Source organism: Grosmannia clavigera (assembly GCF_000143105.1).
Source record: "Grosmannia clavigera kw1407 unplaced genomic scaffold GCSC_140, whole genome shotgun sequence".
Taxonomy (NCBI): Eukaryota; Fungi; Ascomycota; class Sordariomycetes; order Ophiostomatales; family Ophiostomataceae; genus Leptographium; species Leptographium clavigerum.
Genome location: NW_014040801.1, coordinates 1,652,411 through 1,677,849, shown reverse-complemented (window position 1 = coordinate 1,677,849; position 25,439 = coordinate 1,652,411). Strand labels below are relative to the sequence as shown.

Below are 25,439 nucleotides of genomic sequence, written 5' to 3'. Positions count from 1 at the left end.
AAGATCGAAATTGCGAATTGCTGGAATGGAAGCCGATGGCAGGCTTAGCAGGGCATCACCAACATCGGCTGATACTGGCGAATGTCCTCCGGGGATACAAAGCCGGCCAAGAATGGAAATGGGGGGAGATGTGTTGTCGTAAGCGTTGTTGATGGATGCGATGCTTTGTGGGAGAGAGGGACAATCAAGAGAAAGCGAAGGATACGATTGCTCTGAAGATTTGCGGAGCGAGTGGATCGGTCATCAAGAAGCAGAGACGATCGAGAACGGCTGGCAGGTTGGCGAAAGGGATGGAGAGAGTACGAGTATGAAGAAAACGAGTTGAAAACCGAGCCGTCCACACGCTAATGGCCAATGCGTGTGCGACCGGTACTTCGATCACTAGCAGAAACCGATGTCCTATGCGCTTACACGCCAGAAAATGGTTGCGTTCCCTGTTAGAGAATGAGGGAATTAAACTTCCCAAGGGGCTCCGTCAAGGGGAGCAGGGCGAATCAGTTGGCTGAAAGGTAGGGATGAGGCACCGCAATGGGGTTAGTCCCACTAGACCAGGGGAAAGGGAAATAACGTGGACAGGCAAAAAGCAGCGTGTGCACTGGGTGTCGGATAAATTATGAAGGAAGCCTCGGCCTCTTAGCGAAACACCAACACACAGGAGGATGCGTTGCCCAGGGTCTAGTGGACGGACTTGGGCCAGGTGCCCCATATTAAATTACTATCCATGGAAGTGTGTGTCTAAGTAATATTTTGTTCAGTTCATCGCTGACGATTAAACATTCATGAGCTAAAATTGTGTAAGGATCACTTATTACTGTGGCAAGATAAATATGCATCATGTACTCCGTAAGATACTCCGTACTCGTATCTGATCGTGTATGCGAGGCACATGACGAACCCCTGTTTGTATCTTCCGTAGCCGCTTGATTATCAGCGATGGCAACAACTCGATACACTTTGTTGATCATTCATAGCCTTGCGGAGGTCTGCAAACGATCCGTGTACATAGTACGCCGTACCTACTCCGTATGTATCTTGTGAGTTTGCGTATCATATCGCATTACACAACGGCGGAAGACAGGGTAAATCTTAACGTGGTCCAGGCTGCAGTATACTCCGTGAAGGCCAAGAGAACGGATCTCTTGATTTGACCCTCTGCACTATTGATAGTAAAAATACGCCGTACGTCGTACTCCGTACTATGTAGTTTCGACAGCTTTGCCCGTCTAGGTTGCATTGCCTAAACAGGCTTGGGGATCGACAAGTATAAGACAGCAGATTGCAATAAATCAGCTTCGAATCGGGATATTTGCTTCGCAGAACTCTCCAAATTCCCCGTAGTCCCGAATAGCATGCCGTACGAGTTTGCACCGCTGTACTTGCACTTGTGCGAGTTTTACTGATTTATTCAAAGCAAGACGCGCCCTTGGGAGTTTGCTACTTTCGTGAAACAGGATGCTAAAATCACCGACTGTCCGTCTCACAATGGCTGTTGTGTTTCAACTGGCATGCTGGCTCTTAATCTGCGTGTGCCTCTTAAGGGGAATCCATGCCACAAACAAAAAATGACCCTTGCTAATTCGGATACTAACCTCGATAGCTCATCGACAAAGCAAAGTTTATACTCCGTACTTGACCACTGCTTCCAGCACATCCAGAGGCGACAGATAACCGGCAACTGACAGGTTTACTAGCCGTGCACCAGGAAGCAGTCGAACACATTGGCCTTCACGCGGGCGAGGGACAGTACTCCGTAGGCTTTGCAATGGTGGAAGACGTGACGGCGGCGATCAATGCCGTTCCAGCATTGGCAGGTCACGCCGCTCGGGCCATTCTGCTTTCCCCTGAGCGATCCTCGACGACAACAGCACGCAGGGGTTTGCCACATTGGGAAGACTCGGTCGGAACATTGATTGCCCCAAAATTAGTTGGCTCCTTGCTGGAGCCGGGCTGACGAGGACAATTCCACGGACGGTGTTATGCGAGCGTGCCACCACCATAGGGGCCACCTTGGCGCCCATGGAGAGGCCGATCAGCACGACTCCGCCGGTACCTATAGGGCCATGCTGTCCGAGCTCGGTATCACGGTCTGTACGTCCCCAGCAAGAGCCTGTATGGTGTGCTCCGTAGGCATCGGCGGCATCGGGTCCTGTTGAACCACTCCTACCGCGGAAGTCGAACGTGATCGTTGTGAGATGGCCGTCAATCAGTGTTGACGTGCAGCCAGGTGCGGATATTACAGCCGCCCCAGAAATAAATAAAAGAGCGCTAGGTCTGGCATTAAAGGGGCCAGCGAGGAGGGTTCTGAAATCGTAACATCGATTTTCACATCGTGTTGATGGATCTCACCTGTATCATTCCGAATGGTTGATCCATGGTGATAATCCGGTGTATGATAACTGTATACGGAGTATACAGTGTTTGCTCATAAACCCGGATTATCGATAGTGCTTGTCGTTGGTTAGCCTAAAATAGGCCGAGATTAAGTCGAAAGTACGGAGTAGGACGATAATCATTGATACCAACCATTGCATCCTGCACGTAATATTTCATCGCGGGAGCGTCTTGATTGACTGTAACTTATAACTCAAAAAGAGATCTCTTAGTTAATCACCTACCATAGTTCCACAAATGTGTCACTATATCACAGCTAAGGGGGGGTGCCATCTTTTCGCTCCTCCCGTTGGATGAAGGTATGATGTTCGCATCCAGGCATGTGCTGTACTACACTCAGTGACGGAAACAGAGAAGATGGGCGGTAGGAAATACTTAACTCCGAAATAAGAGCGCAGGCGAGATTTGGATGCTCAAGCGAGGAGGCAGCTACGTACGTGTTAAGTAGTGCCGGGAGAGCTTATCACGGATCATCTGCAACTATATGTACGACGTCCTTCGTACTCATTATTGAAGGGTTCTTTAGTACGGAGTACGAAGTAGTGACATGTCTTTCTCACGCTTGCTTAAATATGCCCGGTATGGCTGGTACATAAACACACACTTGTACACTTGGATTTGTACGCAAACCTGCTCCGTATTTTGCTTGATTACTGTTGTGTATTGCTATCTTACTTCGTACTCCGCATGTACTCCGTACTCCGTACTCCATACGAACACATATGTAAGATACTCCGTACGGAGTACGGAGTACATATGCCTCTTCGTCGTATCTTATCAGAAAGCTTAACATTCATGCCAACTGCACCGCCACAGAACCTTCCTAATAAAGACATAGTAGTACGCTAATTCTATTTTTATCGTTTATCCACAAGGTGGGAAATCTTGTCTGGTCGGAGCAAAAACGCGACGAATCAAAAGGCGCCATATCACAGCACTCGAAATTATCTGACGAAATATTCCCTATTAGAGGCAAGATTGAACCAAATAAGATACATACGGAGTACATGCGTGGCAAGCAGAATTATCTTACATAATGTGCTCGGCCGAAGAGACAACTCGGTCGCGAGTTGTTCTTCGTATCTGACTACGACGTATTGTGCTGGCACACAGCCACGAGCCCAAGCATGTGGCGCAATAGGTCGAAACTGTTAAGAGGCCCGGCAAAATTGAAACAAAGCCCGGAATATTAAAAGGGGACCGTTCGACACGCCACCAACAAAAGGGGTTTCAGATACGGTGACACTACACGTAAAGTACACATTATACGAGGCCGAAGTACGTATTACGATGTATCTTTGCAAGCCCGCGCACGGGGCAAAATTGCTCGTATCTTACGGAGTACATATACAGCATACACTGCATACTATGTACAGCGCTCACACAGAGCACACTGTGGCACAATCAGTCGTGGACCGAAACTGTAGTCATAGTGTAAATACTCCGTACGTGTTTAGGATTCAGTTACGGAGTAACCAGTAAACATATCATATTCAAACGTAGAGATTGCGACTCGACCTGTTATTTTTTCGATCCTTCGGATCACGTAATATAGCTGTTGGCCGGCTTTAGGGGTTATAAGGCAGACTTTGTGGGCGGATTCGTACGGAGTAGGCGCGAAGGAAGCAGACTAGCCTGGGCGCTGTTCTCTAAAATTCTTCTTTCGAAAGGAGACAGACATTTGTAAAATGCTATGTACTATGTAGTGTACGGAGTTGGATCAGGTGTTAACCCAATTTGGCCGTCAGCATTCATTCTGCAAAGTTTGAAAGGGCGGAGGCCTGCCCCCCTAAATTTAGCACAAGCCTTGCTGCAAATGCACATGTGGACTCCGCCACAGCAGTACGTCTAGGTAACATTTTCTGCTTTTTTCATACCCGTCCAGCTGCCAGCTCCAATGTCCTCCTTTTCTTCCCCTTGTCCCGTCTTGGATCCGCTCCGCCTTTTGGAACCTTGATTTCTGCTTCTTTTATCTTCACCCGATCGCACTCTGCACCAGATGCTGCAGAACAAAACACCGGTTCCTGGTTGAACGTGCTACCATTTTGTTATTGACAAAAGCCGTTGAGCACCGGCAAGCTTTGCTCTAGTCGCGCCCAACTCTGTTTCTCGGCGGAGTCTCTATTCTGGCGAAGCTTTACCGACACGGATCCCTACTGTGGCGCCTCCACAACTGGCCCAAACGAAGAAACCAAGACTCCAACCCCCTGCTTTGCCCCCTCCCCCTTTCCACCAACCGTCAAATAACGGCACGTAGCCAGTTAGTAATTCTGGGCTGCCATTCTTCATTCTTCATCAACATCACGAACAACCTGTTTGCCCTCCTGGTCGCTCATTGCACATTCCATCAGCCTAATCGCCACTGACTTCATTGCAACGATGGCGTACCACGGCCATGATGGCGAGGATTACGGTGGCCACGATTTGCAGGATCTGCCGTCAGGGAGCCAGGTAAGAGCCACACCGGCTTCTCATAACCACATAAAGCTCAGCATGCTGACGCTTTGTGAACGCATTACAGTATCACCTGCCACCAACAGATGAACCCGACGAGTCACAACACGCCCTCTTAAACCAGGGCACGTCGCCATATGACCACGATCACTTGAGTGCCGGCGTGCCTGCCATCCGGCCGGAGTCGACCTACAGCTTGACCGAGTCCTACACTCCTGGTGCTAGTACCACCGTTCGTGGTGCTTCGGGAGCCTTCCCGCATGCCCCATCCCCCTTCCAGAATGACACTGGTATGTCCAGTAGCGCCTACCGGCCAGAGCAAGACCCCTACGGTGGCTTCGGCATTCAACGACCCCAGTCGGCCATTTCGGTGGCTGGCGACCCAGACGACAGCTTCTACCGGCGTCAAAAGCAGGCTGCTGGCGGTGGCCTCAAACGCTACCCGACGCGTAAGGTCAAGCTTGTCCAGGGCTCTGTCCTGAGCATTGAGTATCCCGTCCCTAGCGCCATCCGCAACTCGGTTCAACCAGAGTATATCGAGAATGAAGCGAACCACGACGAGTTCTACAAGATGCGATACACCGCTGCTACTTGTGATCCGAACGATTTCACTCTCAAGAACGGTTATGACTTGCGCCCGCGCATGTACAACCGCCACACAGAGCTGCTTGTTGCCATTACCTACTACAACGAGGACAAGGTGCTAGTGTCTCGTACTCTGCACGGTGTCATGCAGAACATTCGTGAAATTGTCAACTTGAAGAAGTCCACTTTCTGGAACAAGGGTGGACCTGCGTGGCAGAAAATTGTTGTCTGTCTTGTCTTTGATGGTCTCAACAACACCGACAAGAGCGTGTTGGACGTCCTGGCTACCGTTGGCATCTACCAGGATGGTGTCATCAAGCAGGATGTTGATGGCCAGGAAACTGTCGCTCACATCTTTGAGTACACCACACAGTTGTCCGTGACGCCATCACAACAGTTGATTCGTCCTGTCGGTGACAGCAAAAATACATTGCCGCCCGTCCAGTTCATCTTCTGTTTGAAGCAAAAGAACAGCAAGAAGATTAACTCTCACCGCTGGCTCTTTAATGCTTTTGGTCGCATCCTGAACCCCGAGGTGTGTATTCTGCTCGATGCTGGTACTAAGCCCAGTCCGACGTCGCTGCTTGCCCTCTGGGAGGGATTTTACAACGACAAGGATCTAGGTGGTGCCTGTGGTGAGATTCACGCCATGTTGGGCAAGAACGGTCGCAAACTCTTCAATCCTCTCGTGGCCATCCAGAACTTCGAGTACAAGATTTCCAATATTCTGGACAAGCCCCTTGAGAGTGCTTTTGGCTACGTCAGTGTGCTGCCTGGTGCCTTTTCGGCCTACCGCTTCCGTGCGATTATGGGTCGTCCACTCGACCAGTACTTCCACGGTGACCACACGCTATCTGCTATTCTTGGCAAGAAGGGTATCGAGGGCATGAACATTTTCAAGAAGAACATGTTTTTGGCCGAGGATCGTATTCTCTGTTTCGAATTGGTTGCCAAGGCTGGTCAAAAGTGGCATCTTTCCTACATCAAGGCCGCCAAGGGTGAAACTGATGTGCCAGAGGGCGCCCCCGAGTTCATCAGCCAGCGTCGTCGTTGGCTTAACGGTTCCTTCGCAGCCAGCTTGTACTCTGCTATACACTTCGGTCGATTTTACAAAAGTGGGCACAACATCGTTCGCATGTTCTTCTTCCACGTCCAACTGCTATACAATTTCGCCAACCTTGTCTTCTCCTGGTTCTCGCTTTCTTCTTACTGGCTCACGACGTCTGTCATCATGAATCTCGTTGGTGAACCTGACACGACAACGAAGCACCACGGTTGGCCATTTGGTGACACGGCAACTCCTATCATCAACTTCATCTTGAAGTATATCTACTTGGCTTTTGTTATTCTGCAATTCATTCTGGCTCTGGGTAATCGGCCGAAGGGCTCGAAGTATGCATACATCGCATCATTTGCCGTCTTTGGTATCATTCAGGCCTATATCTTGGTTCTTTCCGTCTACCTGGTAGTGCGAGCTCTGCAGACGCCGGTCAGCGAACAGATCGACACAGACAATATCCACGACTTTTTTGCTAGTGTGTTCGGTACGAATGCTGGTGCAGCCGGTGTCATCATTCTGGCTCTCTTCACGATTTACGGCATCTACTTCATTGCTTCCTTCCTATACCTTGACCCCTGGCACATGTTCCACTCCTTCCCCCAGTACATGATTCTTATGACCTCATACATCAACATCCTGATGGTTTATGCTTTCAACAACTGGCACGATGTATCGTGGGGTACGAAGGGTTCGGACAAGCAAGAGGCACTTCCTTCTGCACAAATCACAAAGGGTGAAAAGGATGAAGTGGTGGTTGAAGAAATTGACAAGCCGCAGGAGGATATCGACAAGCAGTTCGAGTCCACGGTGAAACGTGCCCTTGAACCGCCCAAAACTGAGGAGGAGGTGGAGGTCAAGGACATTCAGGACTCATACAAGTCTTTCCGGACGATGGTGGTCATCTTGTGGCTCTTTTCCAACTGCCTATTGGCCGTTGTTATTACGAGCTCGAACTTCGACAATCTTGGTCCTTCCGTACGTTTCATCCTTTATGTTTGCTTTGTCGGGCACTTTGCTAATCTTTTTTTTTCTTTTGAACAGAGTACTACCACGGCCCGTACTGCTTGGTTCTTCAGATTCTTGCTTTTCGCTACTGCTGCACTGTCTACGTTTCGCTTCATCGGTTTCCTCGTGTTCCTCGGCAAGACCGGCCTCATGTGCTGTATTGCTCGACGGTAATCGGAAACCTGCTTCTCCAATATGTTCGGTATGCAAATCTAGCTCAAGACGTCCAACAAGCCGAACGGGTGGGAATTGCAGTCCAATCGCTATTGGAGGCGACGACAAAAAAGTTGGGATCTCTGGCTACCTGAGTGTTTTGATTTGTCCGAGTTCTATACAAACGATATACTGGCTGTGTCAGGTGGTTCAAGGCCATATTTGTTGCAAACAGGTTGCCAGAAAGTGCAAATTGGCATGGAATCTGGCGTTCGTCCGTCCGTTTTTCGGGCATTCTTGTTTTTGATCGTCTCAAGTCATTGATTGTTTCCCATTTTTGTTTTTGTATCCTCACAGCTAGTCAGTCGTTTATTATGTCTTCTAATCAAGCGATATCCCCTTGTCTTCGGTCAATCGATGTTCCGAGTCTGCCATCAGCCTATTTGCCCCGTCTAATTGGCCCTTAGCTTGGGCACCATCTCGGTGGGATGAATCTGCCCCGCTGCTGTCGGCCTGATGAAGCGAAGCCTACTCCGTAGTTGTACTGCCGTATCAAGATCCGACTACTTCTATTTGACAAGTCCCATCGCCTCCACGACACACCAAGCGAGATACCTTCCAGTTGTTAAGCCCTTTTATGTCACATTCACTGCTACAATAATTTACTGCGCTATTACCGAAACGACCGAGCGCGACAGAGAAGCGAGTCCGCAAAGAGGCAGGAGAAGATAAATTCAGCTTACCGCCGGCCCATTTCTCAGCACGCTCGAGTCTATCACTGCTCTTCCTCCGGTACTGCGGTCGCTTTAAGTCAAAGGGTCGAATGATAAGGCTACACCTTATCCTTCGAATTTGGGAACCTTTTCTCATCGCCGGCCTGCTTCCTCCGAGAAACTGACGTTTCTGTCAAACGTGGTACGACATATTGCTCGTCCTAGTTTCTGCCAACTCTCCGAACGGTCCGCGCTACCAAAGGACCACGACGCGTCCTTTTGATCTCTCGCACCTATTGTCCCCTCGTTTGTGTATATAGAAGCACGGTTCGAGTCCAGGCACACACAGCCAAGATGCTGAAAATCTGGTCTATGGTAAGTTATGCTGCTGCATGTGCTGCAGGTGCCTATGGAAGCGGACTTAAGTACCTTACAAACTACTGACATCGCCTGTCTGCAGAAAAAGGAGCAGCAGAAGGCTGAGAATGCAGAGGGAGCGGCAGCCGGTGGCAAGAAGAAGAAAGTAACAGCAGCGCAGCTGCGGATACAAAAAGGTATGATGCAGTGATGATATGCCAAGAAACTCGGGTCTTCTTCAGTCACTGATTTCTCCAGATCTCTCCGAGCTTTCACTTGGAAACACGATGCGCATTGACTTCCCCGACCCAGACGACATTCTGAACTTTGTATTGACTATCGAGCCTGACGAGGGAATGTACCGCGGTGGTCGCTTCAACTTCGACTTTCGCATCAACCAGAACTTCCCTCACGAGCCGCCCAAGGTCGAGTGCCAGCAGAAGATCTACCACCCAAATATCGATCTGATGGGCAAAGTGTGCTTGAACATCCTGCGTGAGGACTGGAAACCTGTGCTCAATCTCAATGCAGTGATTGTTGGTTTACAGGTGAGACAACTACATGCGTTTCTGTGTATCTCACTGTGTGATTCCCGCTTACTCTAGCTTAAAGTTTCTGTTCCTTGAGCCGAATGCGTCGGATCCCCTAAACAAAGAGGCGGCCGAAGACCTACGATCGCACCGAGAGAACTTCAAGAGGAACGTGCGGAACTCGATGGCGGGAGGGTCGGTACGCGGCACCGTCTATGACAAAGTAACAATCAAATGAGCAACTGTGCACGCGGAGTGAGTGCATTCCGTATATATAAATGTGCCGAGGCACTACAAGGCGGTACGTTGCGAGCGTACTTGGCATGCATAGGAGGAGAAGAGGCATCGCAGATGGGCGGTTCTCAGAGCGTGAAATATGACATGTATAGGATAGACAAGAGGGAGAAGTGGCAGCATAAGGCTCTTAATGGCAGTGAGCGAGGATATTGGAGGCATATTGAGGAGTCCTTGGGCTGGTTATTTATTGCGGGTGGCTTTTTCGACGGGCATATAACTGTCTGTGGAAGCAACCTATATGATAATATTCTTTAGTACACTCTCCGTTCTCGTACGATGAAACGGTCTCTTGCATGGCACGGTGAGAACAAATAGAGTCATGCTGCGTGGCCGTATGGAGCAATGCTGTATTACGGAGTAACTATCGTATAGCGATCTTTCAGTAGCGACGTCGACTTGTTTAGCAGCCCCACTATGGCGGTCCAGCCCCCGAGGTCGGGGCGAATGGGAAGGCACAGATCACACAAAATGGAGCTGGCCCTACGGAGTTGTGCAAGTCTCCCCGCACCAATTGAGTCAGACAAAAAATCGAAGAGGGACACTAGAAAGAGAGAATATATTGATGCACCCGCCCAGACCGAATCTCTTTTTGCACCTGCTCAAACCATCCTGAACTCTCTCTTTTCTTTAGACAAAGTCGGAAACATCTCTTCACACATATCTATACAATGGCTTCTCGTGGATTCTCTAAGGCTCTGCGGACGCCAATGGCCCGCCAGCTGGCAGCTCCGGCTGCTGCTGCTCAGCGCCGCACCTTTGTGGCTGCTGCAGGCCTGGTCCGTGCGAAGGCTGCCGTGAAGGCTGCTACGTCGACCATGACTGCCCAGCAGCAGGTCCGTGGTGTCAAGACCATTGACTTTGCCGGCTCCAAGGAGCAGGTGTGGGGTGGGTTTTTATCCGGATCTCTCTGGCAGTGTTGATACATAGGCTGATGTTTATTTTCAGAGCGTGCCGACTGGCCTCGTGAGAAGCTTCTGGTGAGTTACTGCTCTACAAGGCGAGAGAGGTGGGGCGAGTTTAGCGGGATACGGTGCAGGATCTGGAGCAAGTGGGTGAATGTTACAGTGTGCTGACTATGATGTCGTTTGTAGGAGTACTTCAAGGACGACACGTTCGCCCTGATTGGCTACGGCTCGCAGGGCCACGGCCAGGGCCTCAACCTCCGCGACAACGGCCTCAACGTCATCATTGGCGTGCGCAAGAACGGCAAGTCGTGGAAGGATGCTCTTCAGGACGGCTGGGTCGAGGGCAAGAATCTGTTTGAGGTCGACGAGGCCATCAGCCGCGGCACCATTGTCATGAACCTGCTCAGCGACGCCGCACAGTCGGAGACGTGGCCGGCCATCAAGCCGCAGCTGACCAAGGGCAAGGTGGGTTTTTCGCTCTCTCTTTCTTTATTTTTACTTAGTAGATATGATGCTGACTCAGCAGACCCTGTACTTCTCGCACGGCTTCTCGCCCGTGTTCAAGGACCTGACCAAGGTGGACGTGCCGACGGACATTGATGTGATCCTGGTCGCGCCCAAGGGCTCTGGACGGACGGTGCGATCGCTCTTCCGCGAGGGCCGCGGCATCAACTCGTCGTTTGCCGTCTACCAGGACGTGACGGGCAAGGCCGAGGAGAAGGCGCAGGCGATGGGTGTGGCGATCGGCTCGGGCTACCTGTACAAGACGACGTTTGAGAAGGAGGTGTTCTCGGACCTGTACGGCGAGCGCGGCTGCCTGATGGGCGGTATCCACGGCATGTTCCTGGCACAGTACGAGGTGCTGCGTGAGCGTGGCCACAGCCCGTCGGAGGCGTTCAACGAGACGGTCGAGGAGGCGACGCAGAGCCTGTACCCGCTGATCGGTGCCAACGGCATGGACTGGATGTACGAGGCGTGCTCGACGACGGCGCGGCGTGGCGCCATCGACTGGTCGCCCCGCTTCAAGGATGCCCTGAAGCCGGTGTTCAACAGCCTGTACGATTCGGTGCACGATGGCAGCGAGACGAAGCGGTCGCTGGAGTACAACAGCCAGCCTGACTACCGCGAGAAGTACGAGGCTGAGATGGAGGAGATCCGCAACCTGGAGATCTGGCGTGCCGGCAAGGCCGTCCGCTCTCTGCGCCCGGAGAACCAGAAGTAGGCGGACAAGGGGTTGGAACCGGGTCGTTTTGCACAAATGGGAAAACTGGATTGGGATAGGCCTCTGATGCTGTAGGAATCCCGGCTCTGTTGGGACCTGGACATAGGATGGCCAAGGCGAATTGGCACTTGTATTTTTGCGACGATAGAAGCAGTGAATATGCAACCTGGCCAGTCTGGCGATGAAGCTGGCTTTTGAACCACGTCTTGCACTCTTATTACACTATCTTTTTCCGTATGACTGCTTTCTCCTATCATGTCCCCACCCCCACTTTGTTGTGATCACACATACACCCTCTTTCTCACCCATTGCTGCGATGGCTGACCTCTCGACATGTCCGCCATTGACGCGGGCTTCCGTCGTCGATGCCCACGCTCTGATCCGTCCTTTTGTCCACCGCACGCCCGTTTTGACCAACAACACGCTCGATGCGCTCGCCTCGACGCCTCGCACGCCAGAAGAGCTGGCCAGCACGCTGTGGGCGACGGCAGACTACCGGCCTGCTCGCCCGACGCTGCGGCTCTGGTTCAAATGCGAAAATATGCAGCGCATCGGCGCCTTCAAGGCACGCGGAGCCTTCCACGCAATCGAGCGGCTCAAGCGCGAGCCGGGCTTTGTTGAGAGCGGCGGCGTGTCCAAGGGCGTAGTCACACATAGCTCTGGTTGGGCTTCTCTCCTCTGGCTCGTTTCTTCGTCTGGCCGACTGCTGACGGTGTCCTCTTAGGTAATCATGCACAGGCGCTGGCGCTGGCAGCCCGCACGGCCGGCATGCCTGCACACATTGTGATGCCGAGCATATCGGCACCTCCCAAGGTTGCGGCCACGCGTGGCTACGGGGCCAACGTGATCTTCAGCGGGTCGACGGCGGCCGAGCGCGAGGCCGTGGCCACCGATGTGATCGCTGAGACGGGCGCGCGCATGGTGCCGCCATACGACCATCCGGACATCATTCTGGGACAGGGCACCGTCGGGCTGGAGCTGCAGGAGCAGGTGGCTGCGGCCAAGGCGGAGGGCACAACATCGTCGACGACCGGCACCGGCATCGGGGCCCATCCCACGGCCTTTCTGCGGGCTCCGACCTCGGCTTCGGCATCGGCTTCGGCATCGGCTTCGGCTGGTCTCGATGCCATGATTGCGCCCGTCGGAGGAGGCGGCCTGCTGGCTGGCGTCGTGCTGTCGGCCGAGGGAACGGGCGTGCGCGTGTTTGGCGCAGAGCCGTCGCTGGACGGTGCAGACGACTGCGCGCGTGGACTGGCGCAGAATAGACGCATCGAGAGCGTCAAGACGCTGACGATTGCCGACGGCCTACGCACGCCGGTCGGCCAGCACAACTGGCAGGTCCTGACGGGCGCTCACCAGGACCCCAAGGGCCAGGGCGTGCACGGCGTCTACACGGTCAGCGAGGACCAGATCCGCGCCGCCCTGCGGCTGCTGCTGGAGCGGCTCAAGGTCGTGGTCGAGCCAAGCTCGGCCGTTCCGCTGGCGGTGGCGCTGTACAACGAAGACTTCCGGCGACGGGCGGAGCAAGAGGGTGGTGCGGCCGGCTGGGATGTCGGGCTCGTCATCAGCGGCGGTAACATCAGCCTGGACGACGTGAGCAAGCTGCTGGCACCGAGCAAGGCGTGAGTGAGGGTTGAAAGAAGGCATGCTGTCATAAATATATTATCATCGTACAGCTCTGAAAAGACGGCAGTGGTATATGTGCATAAATACATAGTATAGAAGGAGCAAGCGGCGACGAAGAAAGCCCCTTCCCGATCTGGCCCCCTCTTCTTTCAGCCACTTTCCTGATATCGAACCTATCTTTTTCCCTTTCTCGTATCCTCCCTTTTACGACAGCTTGTTGAGCTTTGCATCCATCTCGACTCGCCACTTCTGACTGTACCGCCGCAGGGCCCAGATGCAGGCGTTACCGATGACCCAGCTCAACAGCGCCACCATGGTGCACAGCCAGCCGTAGCCCATGGCGTCGATCAACGGCTGGGCCACGATGACGCCGACGCACGAGAAGATGTTACGCAGAAAGTTGTTGAGCGCGATGCCACCGGAGCTGCGTCGGGGCATAAACTCGGTCAGCATGGTGGTGACGACACCGAAGACGAGCATGCTGCCGAAGCCGAAGATGAAGTTGGCAACGGCGGGCGCGACCCAGAAAACACCGTGCTGCACCGTCCAGCCGAACCAGATGAGAGCAGCGGGAAAGAGGCTCGCAGCCAGCCAGGCGTTCTCCCGCATCCGGTCCTCGGGCAGATACTGCAGCTGGCCGTCGGCGTCATAGCGGCCGGCACGCCGCGCCTCACGTGCCATGATCATGTCGATCCAGCGGCCACCGACCATGGCAGCCAAGATATAGCCCAGGCTGCCGGGGATGTACAGCAGGCCGACGATGATCTCGCTGAAGCCATATGGCTGGTGGCCGTAGGCCGACTGCAGACAAACGTTGAGGATGAAGAGGGCGCCAAAGGTGACGGAGCCGTACACGACGGTCAGGATGATGGGCGGGAAGCGCAGGTACAGCAGCACCGACAACGGGTGCACAAAGGCGTGCTGGAGAAAGGCGGCGACCCGATGGGTGTGCACGCGCACCGACTGGGACGTTGCCACGCGGGTGAGGGGGCTGGCAGCCGCAGCAGACTCTGCCATGCCAGGCAGAGGAGCAGCAGCCACAGCAGTGCCACGACCAGCATTGCGGCTCTTGGACAGCGTCTCGGGCAGGCAGAAGAAGAGCATGATCAGGCTCAGGCCGCCAAAGATGGCCAGGAACCACATGGTGCTCTGCCAGCCCCAGGCCTCGGCGAGGGCTCCGCCAATGATGGGGGCCAGCAGCGGGCCGGTCAGCGGGCCCAGATAGAAGATGCCCATGGCGCGGCCTCGCTCGTGTGGCTGCCAGATGTCAGCCAGGGTGCCGGCACCGACAGCCTGGACGGAGGCGGAGGCGCCGCCGGAGAGAACGCGCATGACGATGAGCATGCCGATGCTGTGGCTGATGGCACACAGGATGGCGAAAACGACAAAGAGGGTGAAGGAGACGATGTAGATGGTGCGGCGACCAAACGTCTCGGAAAAGGACGACCACCACAGCGGAAAGATGGACATGGCAAGCATGTACATGGCCACGGTCAAGTTCGCGAGCGTGGTCGTGACGTTGAGGTCGGCCGCCAGCTCGGACAGAGCAGCTGTATTGTCAGCAGGCGACATTCGGGTGACAGCTGGGGCCTCACTCACGATAGAAGATGGACGAGCCCATGGGACCGGCGGCAGCTGACAGCGAGACGACCAGCGTGATCAGCCACTTGGTCTGGTTCGGGTATTCAAACGGCCGCTCGACTTCGGGCAGCACGGCTAACCTGCCAAACAAGCCGCGCCGCTTTGATCGCGGCACAATGGTGGGCACCCGCGACAGGGTCGACGCTCTGCATGACTGGGCTTGCATGCGCTGGATATCGACCGCCTGCAGGCCGGCGCTGGGTTCCTCAGCCAGCGGCGGCATGTCGTCGTCTTCGGGCTGCTCATCGTCGGTGTTGTCGCCCGTCCCATCGCCAATTTGAGCGACAGCCGTCTTTTCGTCCGGTGGATCGGAGCTATCGTTGGCGTTGGCATCGTGGCGACTGCGGCCGGCCTGGTCTCGGGCCTGGCTGCTCGCCTCCTCGGCCATTGTTGTCGTCCGGGATAATTCCTGGGGGATCTGGTGGCCTATTCCACAAAGCTCGGTGTAAGTGAAATCTCCGAGGGCAAGAAGCGATTCGCAAGTAGAAAAGAAAAGAGTGTGAGGTGGAGGCGGCAGCAGAGAGGAGACAAGGGGGACTGGCAGGGAACAAGACGGACAGCAATCGCGGAGCCGAGATCGGTCTAGTCGACTCAACTACCCGAACAAGACAATAAGCGATGGATCAGAACGGGCAGCTTGTTGGCATCAAACCAGAATCTACAACCAGCCTATGCCTACGATCTCAAACCTGGCGATCTACATGCTCTTGTCTTCCACTTCCAGTTTCTACGTCCAGACAAGGAGAAGGGGAAGGCAAACATGGAAGCCGAAAGAAGGCAGCGAGAAGACGAGAAAGCAGCGAAAAGAAGCCGCAGGAGAGCGGAAAGCCGCAGCCGACCCCGGGACATTCCAACAGCTGCATGTCAAGATACGACATACCTAACAAGGTTAGACCTAGGACACCTCCGCATTAGCTGCTAGCCTCCACAGTGTCATTGCGCACGGAGTCAAGGTCGTGAGCCACCAATACACGACGTCTGGACTTGGCGAGTCACAGGACGTATCGAGGATGCGAAAGCGTGCATGCATGTCGACGGAGAGCTGTTGCAGGACTGCCGTTTCTGTAAAGCACGCCAATGGGAAAGACGACTACTCCTTGAGATGAGGACTGCACAGTCTGGCGCTATGGGGCTGCATTCTGGGGAAGCCGAGGGCAAATCCTAAGCTTTGGCGGGGTACGGAGTATGTATTTTACTCTAAGCAAATCGCGATGGAAAAAGGTTGAACCGAAGCGCTGGCCGATGAGTCATACATCGAGCAACATTTTGCGTGACCGAATCCGGAAAGCGAAAGGGAGTTTACACGGCCAGTCAGAACTCGTCTTCTACTCGATCAGCAGAAGCAATGTCGCTCACAGACGCAGGGCCAGCCGAGGCGGCACGCGCGGCCAAGACGGCGTCGCATATTCTAGCGACGCTGTCGGCAGACGAGCGCAACTCGGCGCTGACGGCGATGCACTCGGCGCTGACGGCAGCACGCGAGACGATCCTGGAGGCCAATGCGGCCGATCTGGCAGCAGCAGAGCAAGAGGCAGCGGCCGGACGGCTAAACCCATCTCTGGTGTCGCGTCTGGATTTGGGCCGCAAAGGAAAGTGGGAGGACATGCTACAAGGCATCCTGGACGTGCGAGCATTGCCAGATCCTCGTGAGTTTGCTTGAGAGGCGTACAGAGACAAAGAAGCCGGACTGACAGGAAGCAGTCGGCATTGTGACGATCCGCACGCGGCTGGACGACGGGCTCGAGCTGGAGCGGGTGTCGTGTCCGATCGGTGTGCTGCTGGTGATTTTTGAGGCGCGTCCGGAGGTGCTGGCCAACATTGCAGCACTGGCCGTCAAGTCGGGCAACGCAGCCCTGCTCAAGGGTGGCAAGGAGTCGACGCGGACGATGTTGGCGATGGCGGCGGCACTGTCGACAGCGCTGCTGCAGAAGGAATCAGCAGTGCCGTCGGCAGCGGTGCAGCTGGTGACGCGGCGCGACGTCGTGGCCGAGCTGCTGGCGTTGGATCGTGACATCGATCTCGTGGTTCCGCGTGGGAGCAACGAGCTGGTGCGTTCGATCAAGGCTGGGACGCGCATTCCAGTGCTCGGCCATGCTGACGGGATCTGCTCCGTCTTTCTGGACATCGGCCTGTGCTCGCCACCGGATGCTGCCATGGCGGCTGCTGTGCTGCTTGACGCCAAGACCGGCTATCCAGCTGCCTGCAACAGCGTCGAGACGCTGCTCGTTCATGCCGATGCTGTCGAGAAGCCGGCCTTTGCTGCCATCGTGGTCGCTCTGCTCGCGGCCGGTGTTACTCTGCACTGTGACGAGGCCACGCTCAAGGCGGCCTCTGCTGCCGTGACTGCAGACGGCAACGGCCAGACGAAGACGTCGCTCCTTCGGCCTGCTGTTGCGGCTGACTTTGACACCGAGTTCCTCTCGCTCGACCTCGCCGTCCGGACGGTTCCGTCGCTCACCGCCGCCATCGTCCACATCAACGAGCACGGCTCGCACCACACGGACGCCATTCTCAGTCGTTCCAGCGAGAACGCCGAGCATTTCATGGCCGCTGTCGATTCGGCTGGCGTCTACTGGAACGCGTCCACGCGCTTTGCTGACGGCATGCGCTATGGCTTCGGCACCGAAGTCGGCATCAGCACCAACAAGATCCACTCGCGCGGGCCTGTCGGCCTCGAGGGTCTCACCATCTACAAGTACAAGCTGCGCGGCACCGGCCAGGCCGCCAGCCAATATGGCGACGGCAAGCGCTACTTTAAGCACGAGCCGCTGCCGTTGCTGTAGTCACGGATCCCAGACAGGCCGCTAGAAAGACTTGTACATTACTTGTCACTCTCACTACATCTGTCCGTCTGATGATACAAGAAACCCTTGCAAAAAGAACCAAAACACAAACACAAAACAAACGGTCCTTCCTCCTGCTTAGTCACCGAACCCTGGCTAACATTCTCCGTCCTGAGCTGTCGCGTAAATCGTTTCATCGTAAGGGGGAAGGAGGATAAGAGGATGAGAGGATGAGAGGATATGGAGAGACGAAGGGTATGAAAGACGAGAGAGGAGTAGAAAGACGAGAAGGGTATGAATAGATGTTTCCGAAGACGAAAGGAAGAAAAAGGATGAAAGTTACACCAACACTCGGACACGACACTGACACGACACTCCCAACACTTGTCCTACTCCACCCGTCCCCGATAACCGCCCATCTTCTCGATCGAGCTCAGCAGTCCGCCGTTGCTGCGCACGCTCATGCCGCTGCCCGGCCGCGGAAGCCCTCCGACAGCACCCGGTGTTGCCGCTCCGCTCTGCTTGCGGTCATGGCCGATCCGGCCGATCCGGCTGGCCACGCCGCCCCCCGTCGCGATCGACGAGCTGCTCGGTGGCTTCAACCCTGACACCCGTCCGGTTCCATGCATGCTCAGCGGCCGCGCCTGCTTGGGCGTCGTCATGCCGAGGCTGCCGAGGCTGCCCGGACGGTCGTGACGGTCCGGTCGGTCTTCTCGCTGTGGCTGGTGCTGTGGCTGGTGCTGTGGCTGTTGCCTCGTGCTCCGACTGCGTGCAACCGAGCTCGAGCCCGGAGCTGCTGTCCGGGTCACCGTCCTCGTCGTCGTCGGCGTCCTCGGAGCGATCCGTGGCTGGCTCTCCCGCACAACCGGACTCATACTGCGCGTCATGCTCGCACTGGCACTCACACTGGCACTCGCGCTGGCATTCCCACCCGCACCCGCACTCACACTCCCATTCCCACTCGGACTCGCCCCAACAAAACTCTGCTGCTGCATCGACATCATCTCTTCGGCCAGCATCACCAGCTCGCCCTTCTCAATCCGCTCCTGTTCCAGCAGCGTCCGCAGTTCCGCGTTGTCCGCCTTGACCGTCCGTACCACCGCCTCCAGCTTGTCGACTTCGGCACCCAGCTCCTTGATCTGTGCCGCATCACGTGCCTCTCGCTGTCGTCGTCGCTGCTCTTCCTCTTCCTTCTGTCGCCGCTCTTCTTCACCCGGTTCCAGTCGCGACATCCGTGCATCTCGGCCCATCCGCAGCGTCTCGTTCTCGCGTGCCAGCGCCTCGGCCGCTGTCTCCACCTCCCGCACTCGCTTCTCCCATCGCGCCTCGTAGCTTTTCTTCAGCGCTGCCACCTTGTTCTCGTGTTTCGCCTTGTAGGCCGCATGAAGCTCGCGGGCTACTCGCTCCACCGCGATTTCCACCTCGCGCTGCGATGACGACGCCGTCCCTCCCGACGATCCGCCTCCGTTGCCGCCCGGACTCCGCGTCTTGTGGCTCTCGTTCTCCGCTGTCGCTCGGCCTGCCCGCATCACTGCCATCTTCGTTTCCGCCTCCTGTGCCATCATCTCTGCTGCCTCTCGTCGCTTCTCCGACTCGTCCACCTTGGCCTCCAGCTCTTCCCGCTCCCGTTGTCCCATCACAATCTCCGCCTTCACCTTGCGCAGCACTTCCTCCATCTCCCGTCCTCGTCGCTCCCACATGTCCTTCTCCTCGCCGTTCTGTTGCCGCAGCAGCTGCTCCTCGCGCAGCTGCTCCATGCTCTCGCCCACCCGCTTCTCCGCATCGCCCACTGCCGTCTTCAGCGCCAGCACTTCGGCCTCCTTGCCGCTCAGCGTCGCCTTCAGTCCGCTGATCTCCGACAGAAATTTCGACTTGAGACCCTCCAGCTCCCGTGGCGTCACCGAAGGAATGCTGCGAGGTGTCGGCAGCGGCGGCATCTCAAAGTCCAGCAGGTTGACCAGACTCTTCCGGTGCGGCGTCGAAGTCACCTGCCCATGACTGTGGCCCTGGTGGCTGTACTGTGCATGTCGCATCTGCTCCGTAAAGTCCATCAGCAGGCTCGTCGTCGTGGAACCCGACTCATAGTGTGCCGTTCGAGATGGAACCGCATTGGGGCCGCTGGCTCGAGGCGTCCGCATCGGCGACAGACTTCCGTTTGCCGTCGTTCGGTTCGGACTGCCACCACCGCCGCTGCTGCCGCAACTACCGTAGCTTCCATAACTGCCGTTGCTGTCGTAGCTGTCATTTCGGCTCGCCTTGCTCTGCGTCTGAGCCACGTTTCCCACTGCCGAAAACGTGCTGAACGTGCTCGTCATCGTGTCGTCTGCACCCGTCCCTTCTTCGGCCGCTGTGTGTCCTTCCACCATGTCGCCGACGTCGTCAAACAGCTCGTCCGCCCCGCTTCCGTCATCATCGAATATTTCAATCGCCTGCTTCAAGCCCTCGTTCAGCTCGATTGCCTCGTCCAGACTCAGCCGCTGTCCGTGCAGCGGCTGCGCCTGCTGCTGTGGCGATGCTGTGGTCACCGGCGTCCCCGCCGCCGAGCCCGATGTCGCCGCAGACGACGGCACGCTGATCTTGACCGGGAACCGCTTGTCCGGCGACGTGAGTTTGCGTGGTGTTCGCCCCAGCGGCAGTGGTGGCGGCAGCATCTTGGCCGACGACGTCGACGATGATCGATGTGCCCGCCCCCCTGCCGACTGTGATGCCGATGACTCTGGTGACGCTGCTGACGTCGCCGACGATACAGACGCTACAGATGCCACCGACGACTTGCCCCATCCGTCTCTGTGGCTCTCTGCCGTTCCCTCCGGCGACCCCGGACTGCTGCTCGCCGCCGATCCCGTCACCCGCCCTTGCAGAATCTTCAGCGGCGACAGCTCGCTGCCAGACATGATGCGCGATGTCGGCCGAGCCGGTTTGGCCACCATCGCTGCAGGAACCGCAGATGGTGGAGTTTGGGTGGGGGAAGAAGCCGACTTTAGCCCTGCTGTCGCCATATCCCCCTGACTGCTGCTGCTACTGCTGCTGCCGCCCTCTTGGCTGTTCCTTTTCGTTGCCGAATCCATCACCGAGTTGACAAACGGTGAACTACCGTCTGCACTGCCGTCTGCACTGCCCATCGTCCTTGTTGTTGTCGTCGTCGTCCTTATCCTCGCCGCTGTGGGGGAGGCCGCAAAGGGCGTCGGCACAGAACGCGCGTGGGTCGGGAAGTGGAGAGTACTGCACTGAGTGTCGCGTTTGGCCCTGCTGACAGCACTGTGGCCATGAAAGAGAGCGAGAGAGGCGTCTTTGTCGGTCTGTCGTCCGTCGAGAACGAGCAATAGGGCTGTCTACGGGTAAACAACCGCGTTATCGCCTATCATGCAATTGCTCGGTAGAACGTGCAGGGAGAAACAAAAGGAAACAAAGCGCGGCGTTGCGGTGTAGAGGCGTGGAAAAATAGCAGCACCCAGCATGCCATAGGAACGATAGTGATATTACGGCAGGGTCATCTGTGTCCCACTACCCTCACGCAATGAGGGTAGGCCCCACGTTTTCTGTGTTTCGCTCTAGACCAGAAACGGAATTGTTGCTAGGGTAACTGGGAGGTCACGTGACCCACAGCCGCCCCCCGATTGCTGACTACAGAGTACTCGCACACCCCTTATTAAACTGTCTCCTAACTGTGATACTATTTTTATTTTCGTAGCCGAGAAACAATAGAACAATCGTGAGGTCGTAGCATAAATGAACCAATAATAAGCAAATCTGATCAGCGCAACTCTGGCCATATCCGGCCGACACCCGCTTGCTCCGCCGTCCTCCAATCAAGCACGCTTCCACCTCACCCAACAATGAGACTGCCCGGCGCCCTCTTCAGTAAAGAAACTCGTTAGTCGTAGATTTTGGACGCATAAACAACAACCGTACAGGACATCGGGGAAAGTCTGTGACAATATAACACACAGCGTACAGCCGCTGCAACTGCTGCACGCTCCGGCCAGCCTCGAGACACGTCATGAAGCAAAGGAGACACCCGCTACCTTCCAGCCCTCGGCCGTGAAATCAACGCCCGACACTGGGATGCGAAAACCAGCCGCCAAAGCGCAGGCTGTCCACCAAATCCAACACCTCTTCCCATTTTGTGTATCCTCTCCATGCACCTGGGGAGACAGACGAGAAATAAACTGAAAGCAGACGAGCAATGCAAAGAACCACTGGCTGACGAATGCGGGCCACAGGCAACAAGTAAAATGCAAGCAGCTGCGTGAATTTGTGTTTCTCTTTTTTGTCATAACGTTTTGTCCCGCAGCCTTGCCTGAATTACATCACAGGCACAGCCACATATCTTCCAAAGTCTTTCCCCATGTCCCATACACACGTTTATCTGGCCACGTAAGAAGAGGAAACAATAACCAAAAGGGAGCATAAAAGATAAAAAGAAGCGCGAGGTCTGTAAGAATTAAGTCCTTCCATGCGATGGGGGGCGTCAAGTCATCAGGCATTTACACCATGTTCAGGCATATCGAGGGGAGGAGAACTAGGCCATGTCGTCAGTGCATGCGCGAGAAGACCATCGCTGCAAGATGCTAAAGCGTATTCTGCTCGAATGCAGCACAGTGACAACAGAGCCCGAAGCGAAGGAGAACATAAAATTGTGCAAGTTCGTTGGGAAAGAACGTCGTTTTGTCATCCCCGCAGAGGGGCGCTGGCTTATGGTGAGGGTCCCATGTCAACCAAAGAAAGTAAACATTGAAAATGAGATCGTGAAAAATAGGCGGCAACAGTATTTCGACGTGTCTTCGGGGTTTTGGTCATTATCACTTCGAGTCATTTGCTGACTCATGATCTTCGACATCCGTGGTGCCCAGATGCAACCCAGGTGTGCCGAGAAGAGAGCATAGAAAAAGAAAAATATAACAGAAGGAAAAAGAAATTCTCGCTGCGTAGATCAGAACGGCCATGGCCATTCGGTATGGTTTCATAAGCATCGATCATCAGATGTTGTCGGGAGATCGTAGAAATATAATGGGAGTCATCCAACGTTTCGTGTCGTGAAGAGTCGCCCAAGGACGTTGCCGGTTGCCGATTGTCTACCCTTATCTGTGACGTTGTTGAGTCGCAATGGGCGCTGCTCGGTTCATAGTGGCATCATACACTGCCGGCATCGAAGAGTCGAGAAGCGTCTTCCGGCGCTTGAGGTCCATGACCCTGTCATCCTCGTCATCGCGTCCCCGTTTCATCCCGGTCGAGGCGCCGTTCATGATAGGGTTGCCATAGCCATTCTGCAGAGAACTGCCCATGTCGGCCGAAGGGGCATACCCATCATTGGACGCGCCGCCATTGGAGCTGGTCCGGTCGTTCGTGACCACATTGTACAGGCTGCTCGAAGCTTGTGTAGCCGCAGCGGTCGAGCCGACACGGGGCGGCGTGTTGTACCCGGGCTGGGCATAGTAAGCCTGGGAAGCAGCAGCGCTGCGGGGCGTCGAGCGTCCGGAGTTGGTCTGGTGGTTGGCAGAAGCCGTCAGCTCAGGCGACATATGGGGGTGGTGGTCGCTGGGCAGCGGAGCTACCTGAGGTGGTCCGTAATTGTACTGCGCGCGGCCGGTGTCATACGCCGTGCTGTTATGCGTGTATTCGGCCTCGTGCTCGTGCTCGTCCTCAGCGACGGCGTGGCCGACCGACTGCGAGGCCTGTTCGGCGTGGTGCTGGAGCATGCCGTTGGACGACTTCTGGTCAACCGGCTCATTTCCAGACGGCCCACCCACCGAGGAGCGGTTCGTCGGCGGTGGAATCTCGCTCTTGACATAGCCGCCGGCAGCAGCGGCAGCGGCAGCAGCAGCACTGTGACTGTAAAGCGTGCGGTCTTGCGGGCTGCTGCTCTGGGGAGCAAGCGCATAGGTCTGCGGGTGCTGGGGATGCTGGGGATGCTGCTGAGGGGTGTGCTGCTGGTGCTGGTGCTGATGCTGCTGCTGGTGCGGAGGTGGTGCGTTTGCCTGCGTGTTGTAGAGAGAGCGCGAGTTGTCGTATGACTGGGTCGACGGCGGGTACGGTTGCATGGTCTGCAGCGGTGGTCCGGGAGGCGTCGTAGCTGGAGTGGCAGGCATTGAGCGTGCGTTGCTTAGGCTCGTATCGACTGACATTGGATTTGTACCTTGTGCTCCGTTCACGCCCTGCTGCGCCCACTGAAACGGTTCGGACGAGTTCATGCTCCCACCCATCACGCCCGATGCGCTGGTCGGCGGCGTGGGGAACGTGTGCGCCCGGTCGAGCTGCGGGCGGCCAGGCGTGGCAATGTTGTGGGACGGAAGAGTCGGCTGCGGGCCGGGAAGTGCCATGGTCTGGTGGTGCTGCAGAGACGGCAGGCCGGATGGTTGTGGTTGGCCATTGCGCATCTGCTGGCTCTGTTCCTGCTTCCGGCGCTCAGCCGCAGCCATTACCTGGTTCGTCCGGCTCTGGTTGGTCGGGTGGTACAGAAGAGCAGCAATGTTGTGGACAAACAGGGGGAAGAGCAGTTCGGTGATCTTCTCCTTGTTGGCGAAATCCAGTGCACGGTCAAACGGGATCCTGGTCGAGTGAGCCAGACGTCTTCACAAAAACGGGTACACGGAAAGACAGGAGGCCACATACCATACGCCCTTCAGATGCATGGGACCGATCTTGACCACATGACGCACCTTCTCGCTCTTGAGAATGCCATCACGACGGCCACGGGTCATGCCAGCTACGTTCAGCAATTTCGTTCCATTGATCATGTGGTTGTCTGTTTGTGTCGGGTCAGCAAAAGCAACAGGAAACGGGAAAATCGCTGGAGCTTACCTTCACGGCGAGCCACGCAGATTCCTCGGGCTTCCACCTGGAAACAGAGACTGCCTTCGTCTTCCCACAAGGTCGCAGTAACACGGGGCTTCATGCCTGGAGGGGCGAACTGGCCGCTTGTATCAAAGCCCGAGTAGTTGGCCTGCATACCCTGTTGCGCAGCAACACCCGGGAGTGGCAGAACATGGGGATTCGGGCCTAGGCCGTTGGACACGTTCGGGGCACCGGTCGGGGGGGAGGTCAGGCCATTGGTATAGCCGTACTGGCCGTACGGAGACGGACTACCATACTGAGCATGACCCGACTGCATCATCGGTGGCTGCTGGTGCGGGTTGTACTGACCGAGCGCACCAGAGCTGACAGGCGGAGGCGGAGGCGCCGGGCCACTCGGCATGTGCGACTGCTGGTAGTACATCTCTGCTGCTCCTTGATTCATTGCTTGATATTGTTCGTACCCAGCAATGTTTGGCTGAACTAGAGGTGTGTGTATGGCGTTCGAGCCGAGGTGACCGGTGCTAATCCCGGAGACCGAAAGGAGGGAGGGCGGCGTCTTGGGCCCGAGGGACGAGGCAACCGAGGTATAGGATGACTGCGAGTCCGCGTTGGAGCTCGTAGACGATGCTATAGAACTAACCCGCGGTGAGGCCGTGCCCGACGAATATGCCTGCAGGGCGGGTGTTGGCAAAGGCAGGGAAGGCAGTCGCTCGTTCATGTACGACGGTCGCTGTCCAACAGCGTGGATTAAGTCTGGTGGTATGTTTGGGGGGGTAAGGGTCTGGACTTGGGATATCGACGGGAGATCCAGGGTTACGGAGTGCTCCTGGTCCTGGAGGAGTCGTAGCCGCTGGGCGAAACTGGTGGAGTACAGAGAGAGAAGGTCTGAAAAAGACGGTTGACGAGATCCAAATTGGGAGAG

The 25,439-nt window shown here is 55.8% G+C and overlaps 8 protein-coding genes across 8 annotated transcripts; 5 read left to right on the top strand and 3 right to left on the bottom strand.

The window, feature by feature from the left end:
• Nucleotides 1-4,770: 4,770 nt before the first annotated feature.
• On the top strand, nt 4,771-7,669 carry CMQ_489 (chitin synthase g; the record flags this gene model as incomplete). The annotated part of the gene is made up of 3 exons (XM_014317568.1): nt 4,771-4,842; nt 4,913-7,465; nt 7,532-7,669. 3 exons carry the CDS (start codon nt 4,771-4,773, stop codon nt 7,667-7,669), a joined length of 2,763 nt encoding a protein of 920 aa, XP_014173043.1.
• A 1,046-nt stretch (nt 7,670-8,715) lies between these two features.
• On the top strand, nt 8,716-9,486 carry CMQ_358 (nedd8 conjugating enzyme; the record flags this gene model as incomplete). The annotated part of the gene is made up of 4 exons (XM_014317437.1): nt 8,716-8,736; nt 8,822-8,915; nt 8,977-9,266; nt 9,331-9,486. 4 exons carry the CDS (start codon nt 8,716-8,718, stop codon nt 9,484-9,486), a joined length of 561 nt encoding a protein of 186 aa, XP_014172912.1.
• Nucleotides 9,487-10,213: 727 nt separating this feature from the next.
• Nucleotides 10,214-11,672, top strand: CMQ_1194 (ketol-acid reductoisomerase mitochondrial precursor; the record flags this gene model as incomplete). Its single annotated transcript, XM_014318273.1, has 4 exons — nt 10,214-10,430; nt 10,491-10,522; nt 10,637-10,915; nt 10,977-11,672. 4 exons carry the CDS (start codon nt 10,214-10,216, stop codon nt 11,670-11,672), a joined length of 1,224 nt encoding a protein of 407 aa, XP_014173748.1.
• Nucleotides 11,673-11,988: 316 nt separating this feature from the next.
• Nucleotides 11,989-13,298, top strand: CMQ_535 (pyridoxal-phosphate dependent enzyme; the record flags this gene model as incomplete). Its single annotated transcript, XM_014317614.1, has 2 exons — nt 11,989-12,315; nt 12,411-13,298. The coding sequence occupies 2 exons, from the start codon at nt 11,989-11,991 to the stop codon at nt 13,296-13,298; spliced, it is 1,215 nt and encodes a 404-aa protein (XP_014173089.1).
• Nucleotides 13,299-13,502: 204 nt separating this feature from the next.
• On the bottom strand, nt 13,503-15,327 carry CMQ_746 (major facilitator superfamily transporter multidrug resistance; the record flags this gene model as incomplete). Its single annotated transcript, XM_014317825.1, has 2 exons — nt 13,503-14,848; nt 14,898-15,327. The coding sequence occupies 2 exons, from the start codon at nt 15,325-15,327 to the stop codon at nt 13,503-13,505; spliced, it is 1,776 nt and encodes a 591-aa protein (XP_014173300.1).
• A 957-nt stretch (nt 15,328-16,284) lies between these two features.
• On the top strand, nt 16,285-17,722 carry CMQ_676 (gamma-glutamyl phosphate reductase; the record flags this gene model as incomplete). The annotated part of the gene is made up of 2 exons (XM_014317755.1): nt 16,285-16,585; nt 16,641-17,722. 2 exons carry the CDS (start codon nt 16,285-16,287, stop codon nt 17,720-17,722), a joined length of 1,383 nt encoding a protein of 460 aa, XP_014173230.1.
• A 389-nt stretch (nt 17,723-18,111) lies between these two features.
• Nucleotides 18,112-20,652, bottom strand: CMQ_910 (uncharacterized protein; the record flags this gene model as incomplete). The annotated part of the gene is made up of 1 exon (XM_014317989.1): nt 18,112-20,652. One exon carries the CDS (start codon nt 20,650-20,652, stop codon nt 18,112-18,114), a length of 2,541 nt encoding a protein of 846 aa, XP_014173464.1.
• Nucleotides 20,653-22,803: 2,151 nt separating this feature from the next.
• Nucleotides 22,804-25,235, bottom strand: CMQ_1733 (apses transcription factor; the record flags this gene model as incomplete). The annotated part of the gene is made up of 3 exons (XM_014318812.1): nt 22,804-24,271; nt 24,335-24,467; nt 24,524-25,235. 3 exons carry the CDS (start codon nt 25,233-25,235, stop codon nt 22,804-22,806), a joined length of 2,313 nt encoding a protein of 770 aa, XP_014174287.1.
• Nucleotides 25,236-25,439: the final 204 nt, after the last annotated feature.